This window comes from Xiphophorus maculatus, chromosome 16, assembly GCF_002775205.1.
Source record: "Xiphophorus maculatus strain JP 163 A chromosome 16, X_maculatus-5.0-male, whole genome shotgun sequence".
NCBI lineage: Eukaryota > Metazoa > Chordata > Actinopteri > Cyprinodontiformes > Poeciliidae > Xiphophorus > Xiphophorus maculatus.
This window is the reverse complement of record NC_036458.1, coordinates 21,837,013-21,844,864: the sequence shown is the minus strand read 5'-3', so window position 1 is coordinate 21,844,864 and position 7,852 is coordinate 21,837,013. Positions and strand designations below refer to the sequence as shown.

The window sequence follows — 7,852 nt, the reverse complement described above, 5'->3', positions numbered from 1 at the left end:
CCCTTGCTGTGGCAATCCATCTGCTCAGGAAGGTGTTTGTGGTTCAGCTGCAGGTCGGTGGGTAAATTAGCCCAGAAGGTGTAGGGGGCGTCAAACCGCTGCCGCAGCTTCAGGAACCCAGCCTGGGCTCTTCTGTCTTCATGGGGATTGAATGTTCTCCAAGTGGGGCCAAAACTATCCATCCATCCACTAAGGGGGCAACTTCGTTGGTGCAGGATCCGAATCCCTGGATCCGGCGGACAATGTCGGCACAGGGGCCAGACCACCTGGAGGCGACGAGGGAGCCCTGGGACCACCTGGAGGCGTCGAGGGAGCCCTGGGACCACCTGGAGGCGACGAGGGAGCCCTGGGACCACCTGGAGGCGTCGAGGGAGCCCTGGGACCACCTGGAGGCGACGAGGGAGCCCTGGGACCACCTGGAGGCGACGAGGGAGCCCTGGGACCACCTGGAGGCGACGAGGGAGCCCTGGGACCACCTGGAGGCATCGAGGGAGCCCTGGGACCACCTGGAGGCGACGAGGGAGCTCTGGGACCACCTGGAGGCGACGAGGGAGCCCTGGGACCACCTGGAGGCGACGAGGGAGCCCTGGGACTGTGGCTGGCCTTTATCTTCTCATGCGTATTTATGGAAATAAATATGTGCCATCAGAATTTGAATAAAAAATGCCTCTGAAATTTGAATGTTGTATATTAGTGCTTACTAGAGGAACTAGAATGACACAATGTTCAGAGTAGGTATTTCAGTTCTCTGAGTCTGTACTGTTTATACAGGCAGTTTTAAATATGAAACTGAAATTATTTTTTATGCAAAATTTTATTGAATGTACTTAGATGAGTTCATATATGCTTGAAGTATTAGAAAATAAATGACATAAGACAAACAAAACTTTTTTCTGATTCTTATAATGCAAGAAATGTAAAGTCCTAGAACAATGTACAAATGTACCTACTAGGTTCCTTTTGAGTAAAGAAAAAACAATCAAATTACAAATTTAGAACATTTTAGTTCTTAAACATGTCTACCATAAAGACACTAAAATTCACCTTTGTGGTAACATGATCAGCATTTTGCTTTACATTTCATAAATGGTGAATTTTGAAACTGGTACGGAAGCTTATTGCTATTTAATCCAGGGGGAAAAAATCCAGCGCCATCACGTTATAACGTCATACGTATCTTATTAAAACGTGATAGTTATCTTGTTTAAACATGATACGCATCTTGTATAAACATGATAATTTTATGTCCAGGAAGTGGCGATATTATGCCAGGTTAGTACAGTGGCTAACAGGACTTGGTCGAGTTTCCCTTCATGTTTAGCCTAAAACACGGAGATACGGATGCTGCTTTGCACTGTGGTTGAAACCAATAATAGCATGCACACTCTGAGCAGGATCCTAAACAGAACAGGACTGCACAGAAGGAAACGTCAGTCCGATCCTCTAGCTGTGGCAGCGATCCTAACTGATTCTGGATCGAAGCTGAAGTTGGCTTTCGATTGTAGCTCCTCAGTCCTCTGGCTTGCAGAAGGGCCTTTACCATTCGGTACCCAGAGTGAGGCTGCCTGGATTTAATGTCTCTCTCACACATTGGTCTAAGTCAGGGGTCGGCATGGGCGTAGGTTTGGGTATGGACGGTCATGACATGTCACGACCAATATTCAAGGGATATAAAATAGTCCTGACCAATTTTTGCCATATTAATTAAAAAAACAACAACATATGTATTCTTTAACAAAAACACAATAAATAAACGAAAATCTACATTGATTAGTTTAGTAAGTTGTAAGGTCCCACCAAAACTTAGTCCAAACCTACGCCCTTGGGGGTCGGCAACCTTTTCTATTCAAAGAGCCATTTGGGACCGCCTCCCAATAAAAAGAAAGCACTTGGAGCCACAACCCATTTTGACGTCATATATATAAAACCTATATGCTATGTACAAAAATCGATACTATGTTGCGTTTATGAAATCAACGAACTGCTGCAGAGAACACAACATTTTATTTCTGCATGTAACAAAACGCATTTTACACTTTGTTGATGCTCAATTTCAAACAAAACACCCTCTGTCTATTTGGGTCTTTGTGTTTAAGAAATAAAAATCGAAACTTACCCAACCCGCACTGAAGGAGAAATAGAAACAGAATCCAGTCACCTGTCCTCCTCTTATTCAGGAGATAAAAATCAAAACTTATCCAAATATTATCCACCGGCACTGAACGAACCAAGCAAACCAAAAAATGCGCAGCCTACTTCTGTGTCCAATCGCGTGTGTGTGGTCACCTGTCCTCCTGAATTAAAAACAAGACTATTTCACTTAACAATATATAGTTATGTATTTATATTTGTAGATAATCTCCATCTGTAAATGGCTTACCATGCTTGATTATTTCCTGAGTAGCCACGAAACTGGCACATGTAGTGAAATTTGCGTCTTAATCCACTTCTTGAAGTGACTCCTGCTCGCTTCTACGGAGCCCTCTAGGGGACATGGCGTATTGTTTTCTTTTGCGTTCCCTCGCAATACTTTACTGGTCAGTTATGCAGCATAATTGAATCCTGCAAGCCTTTCTTACGGTGGGCGCCGTACTTTCTGCTTTAATATAAGGTTATGTGAGGTTTTTCCATGAATGTTAGAATCTTTTTGTGAAATATCTGAAGTTTTATATCTTTCTTTAGGATAGAAAGGCGCCACAAACCTACGATATAAACAGAAACCTTCCGTAAGTAGGAAAGAAATAAAAACACATTATAATTTGGACTATTTCTGAGTTATTATCGCGGGTAATAAATCACCTGACAGGTTTGATTGTGTCTCTGTTGTTCTAGTCTGAATGGTTTAAAGAGCTGCTTTCAGTGCCGCTCCATCTCAGCCTTAACAGACATAAACATGCAGTAAAAAATAAATCGATTTTCAATCAGTGTTTTGCACCAAACAGTTTTGACTATTAACAAGTTTTTTTTATTAAAAACACGACAAACTAATGATGGTAAAGGGCCGCACTGGGTTAACTCGGGGAATCTCATCTGTCCGTTTATCAATCAACTCCAAACCTTTTCTTTGTTCTGTCACAATTATTGATTTATTCCATTTTGATGATCAGGCTCCAAACTTTGCAAGGACTGACCGCCCCGCTCACACAAAGCCAGTATCTTTCCCATTCACACCTGGTGACGTCACTCCCAGGTACTAAGTGTCAAAGCCTCCTGCTCCTGTCATATCAATAATCACTTATTTCATTCATATGGCTCTTACAGAGCCTCAGTGAAAACTTGTTTATTATTATTGCATACTGTACTGCATAACATAACAGTACAGTATTGCGAGGGAACGCAAAAGAAAAAAAATCCCCATGTCCCCTAGGGGCCTCCGTACGCTTCAGCCTTTCGCATCAGCTCCGAAACGGCCTTTTTTTCTCTCCTCTCCCTCGGGATATTTTTTAGCAAAGACAGAGTGTTTGTTCTCGAAATGTCTTTCAACATTTGACTTCTTGCTGTTTGCCAGTCTTTCGCCACATATTAAGCAGCCTGGTGAACCAGTTTCATCAGCGGTGAAAGCAAAACGATCTGTCCACGTAGCATTAAATGTTCTGCCATCTTCAGAATGTTTCCTTTTCTTGGATTTATTCATGATGTATCTTCCAGGCAAGGATCAAAAAGTCTAGTCACTAGACCATCTTAACACATGATTAGGCTTTAAAATTTCACTGTAGCTCTGTGTTTTCTTCAGGACTGTCCCACCAACTCTGACCAGCTTCCCTGTTCTTAAAACAGAGCAGCTCCCCTCCTCCCACTCCCACAGCATGATGCTGTCACTGCGTTTCCATAAACATTTGTTTACGCGCATTTTAACGAACCGCATTAGAAATGGTTGATGGAAACAGCAAAATTTGAAATAACTTCCTTAATTTTGCAAAAAAACGTTTTCCGCTCACCTGAAGTGGCTTTTGGCTTTTCTGAAAAAGAGCTGATGTGGTAAAGAAGAGATGGAAAAGCATTTGCTGAAAAAGCTCTGAGGTAACGAACTCTTGGACCCACTGGTGGGTCGGTGCCTTACCAAAGGCACACAATTCCAACTGGGTTCTTATGTACGTGTCTATATTAAAAAAGAAAAAAATGTGGAAATCTGAGTTTGAAAAGTTGAAGATTTGCTAGAAATAATTCAAATTTTGAGAATAATCTCAGGAAAAACACAAACATTTCTGACTCAAAAGTTTTGAACTCTTGGACTTTCAAAAGTTGAAAGTTTTTGACTTTTGAAACTCAGAAATTTGCTTATTTTTTTTCTATAACATTTCAGAGTTTTGGCAGGAATTTTCTCTGTGGATTTTCTTTCTATCTACAGTGGCCTTAATACGCCATTGTACATTTGTGTGTGTTAGCGTGGATGACAACCGTTCCAAAACAGATTCTGTGTGTATTATATTAGCTTTTAAAATGTTTTTTTTTTTTTTTATTCAGGTGGGTGTGTACAAGGCCTGAGAATCTGATGAGGTCACAACTGACCAATTAGATTAGAGCATTTTGAAAGCCTAAATATATATTTTAAATTTCCAAAGAAAAATTGCTATATTGTAGTTTATATTCTAGATGAAATTGATCATCTTTTCATTAACTATATGACATCAAAACATGCTAACACTATTATATCTTTGTCCATGTCCAGTCTTACGTTCATCTAGACTGCCATGCCTGCGTTGGAGGTGATCTGCAGCCTGATTGGCTGGCTGTGCCTCTACCTGTTGTTCTGCTCCACCTTCTCTCACCGAGGGCCCGAGTGGAACTGCCGCTTGGTCACCTTGACCCATGGCGTCATCATAGTGCTGCTGACGGCTTACGTTGTGTTTGTTGACGGTCCCTGGCCCTTCACACATGCAGGTCAGCAGCAAAACACAGAAACTGTGATGCGATGGTTCAGTTCGAAGGCAAACATGGCGCATTGTTACTCAGAACAATAAATCCAAAGCCAATTTACGATGGTTCTCTATGTTTAAACCAAATATTAAGTGGTTTTTATTAAGAATGACTGAGATAATTTTGGAAGTCTGATTCCCAGAAGTTGAAAAAAGACCAGAAACCATTCTGCTGCTGTTGAATCTGAAGACATGCTGAGCATGGACACAAAAACAGGTTTGGTGGGTTTAGCTTTGCAAAGAATAAGGGGTTAAAAGTATCACATTAAACCTGTAGATCTCAAAAAATGATTTGAAGACGGCTGTTATTGGTCCAATAGTTACATTCTTATAGGATTAAGATTTCATTTTTTTATCTTCTCTGCAGGTACAGAAAACACTGACCTCCAGATATTTGCCCTGGCAGTCTGCCTCGGCTACTTCTTCTTTGACCTGGGTTGGTGCGTGTGCTACCGGAGCGAGGGCCCAGTCATGCTGGCGCATCACGCCGCCAGCATCGTGGGCATCCTCCTGGCGCTGCTGATGGGCGTGTCGGGCTGTGAGACCTGCGGGGTGATCTTCGGCAGCGAGATCACCAACCCGCTGCTGCAGAGCCGCTGGTTCCTCCGCCAGCTGGGACTCTACGACAGCCTGCTGGGCGACGCCGTGGACCTGCTCTTCATCCTGCTGTTCGCCACGGTGCGCGTCGGCCTGGGGACCGTCATGTTTTATTGCGAGCTCACTTCGCCCAGGACTTTGCTGATAATGAAGCTTGGCGGCGTGGTCATGTATCTGCTGGCCTGGGTGTTCATGGTGGACATCGCCAGGTTCGGCTACAAGAAGACCAGGGCCAAATACAGGAAGTGGATGGTGAACCGCGAGCTCAAAGAGACAAGCGAAGAAAAACCAGTTGGGCACCAAGAGTGATTGAGAAGACTAACTCAACCGCTTTCACATGTTTTTAACAGACGCTCCATGAATTTATTTATTTATTTTACCTGCGGTACAGTGGACTGCAACATTTTTAAAGTCTGTGTAAAAACAATTCTGAAAAACCTTGATAAGTACATTTATTTTGCAAACTAAATAATGATCTGACAGCGAGCAGAGCATGCGCATTAAGAGGTCCGACCTTTAGAGGAACTGCCAGCAGGGGGCGCAACTACATACATACTTTCCGAGGTGTATGCGAACATGTCATCGCCCCCCCTGCTCCCTGCTCCCCGACATAAACTTGTATAACTCATTTTTAATTAAAGTATCAATAATAATAAATGTACATATATGTGAATAAATTGTTGCCCTCAGGGCAATTAAAAAAGAATGAAACAAAAAACAGGGCAATATTTCATAATTTAATATATATTTGAGCCAAAGAGCCACTTCTGTTAGCCTGTGTCTAGAACCGCCTGTGAGCTGCAGGTCTGAGGCTTTTTGTTAGCATGTTTTCTATCATTCTTACAGCTTCATAGGAAGCCTGATCCAAACTGGCAACCCACATTAATAAAATGGTGAAATAATATTGACCACAAAACAAGGAGGGTTAGGGTGAGAACTGTCCATATAGTACCGTGGAAGAAATGTTTGAAGGCTTGTGCATGAATCAAGATGTATTTGAATCAGCATATAAACGATTTAGTAGGAATGGTGTTGAAAAGGCAAATTAAAGAAATCTGGATTAATCCATATAGTAGACCGCTGTTAAAAGCTTGGAATGCAAATATTGATATCCAATATTGTGTTGATGCATATGCATGTTGTGTTTATATTGTATCTTACATGTCAAAAATTTAACGTGAAATTGGTTTTCTTCTAGGAAATGGACAGAAAGAGAAGCAGCCAAAGAAGGAAATGTTTGTGCTAAAGAAGCTTTAAAGAGATTTGGTAGAGTCTATTTGCATAACTGTGATGTTTGTGCTCAGGAAGCAGTGTATAGACTCACCAACATGCATTTAAAGGAGTTTTCTCGGAGCGTTATTTTTATTCCAACTGGTGATAATATTGTGAAAATGAGTTTTCCCATTTCTGTTTTGAGACAAAAGCTACATCACAGGATCTTACCCCAAAAGACATGTGGATGACTGAGATAGTTGACCGCTATAAGAATAGGCCGAATGATAATATGTTTATAATAGGTGCCTGGTTAAGTTTGCTTCAGATTATAGCGTTTTGACAAAAAATGAGAAATGTAGAAATGCAATAAAGTTGAATAATGACTTTGGGTTTATTGCAAAAGAATTTGGACAAAACCAGCAGCTGTTCGATATGCGCGTTTCTCTGAAACAAAAGAGCCAGAAAAGTTTTACTAAAGCATAATGCAGTTATTTCCACCTTATCGCTTTGATAGTGAACTCAAGCCTTCAAGTTGTGCAACCTTTGGTGAGTTTTACAGAACTGGTTTGTTTGGATTTGTTGATGGAACAAAACCTTCAGTAAAGTCTGTTGTAGATTTAAGTAGGAGTGAGTTTGAGTTGGAATCTGTGGACAATGTTACTGGTGATGTAATGCTGGAAGACGATGGGCTGAATGGTGTTCTGAGGTTGAACTGGAACGCTTGGAGTGTGTGGTATTACAAAAAGGAAGACAAATAGAAAACAGTGATCAGGAACAAATACCTGATTTAAGTCTGCAGTGTAAAGACGTTTCATTATTTGAGAAAAATAAATGAGAAGAATTGAAAGCCTTGCATTGATTAGATCTTTGGATGAAAAACAGTTCTCTGTTTTTTTTGTTTTTAATTAAATCAGGCAGTATTGTTTAGCCAAGCTTAGTGGAATAAATCCTTAATAACTGCACATTTTTATTACAGGTGGTGCTGGCACAGGAAAAAATAATTTAATCAGGGCAATTGAATATGAATCAAAACGTTTATTGTCGACTGTGCGTCGATAGTTGCTTATCAGAAGTGTTGTTATTGGGTAAAGGAGCACATGTTGGGTAAAAATGTGATGGCTGAT

At 41.3% G+C, this 7,852-nt stretch overlaps 1 protein-coding gene across 1 annotated transcript; it reads left to right on the top strand.

The window, feature by feature from the left end:
* Positions 1 to 4,691: 4,691 nt before the first annotated feature.
* Positions 4,692 to 5,822, top strand: LOC111611661 (transmembrane protein 136-like). Its single transcript, XM_023349236.1, has 2 exons — positions 4,692 to 4,881; positions 5,284 to 5,822. The coding sequence occupies exons 1-2, from the start codon at positions 4,692 to 4,694 to the stop codon at positions 5,820 to 5,822; spliced, it is 729 nt and encodes a 242-aa protein (XP_023205004.1).
* Positions 5,823 to 7,852: the final 2,030 nt, after the last annotated feature.

Excerpts from the sequence above, each read along its gene's own strand:
- LOC111611661 (XM_023349236.1), top strand. The coding sequence starts at position 4,692 with ATGCCTGCGTTGGAGGTGATCTGCAGCCTGATTGGCTGGCTGTGCCTC. Across the intron at positions 4,882-5,283 it reads CTGGCCCTTCACACATGCAG|GTACAGAAAACACTGACCTC; the intron begins GTCAGCAGCAAA and ends TCTTCTCTGCAG.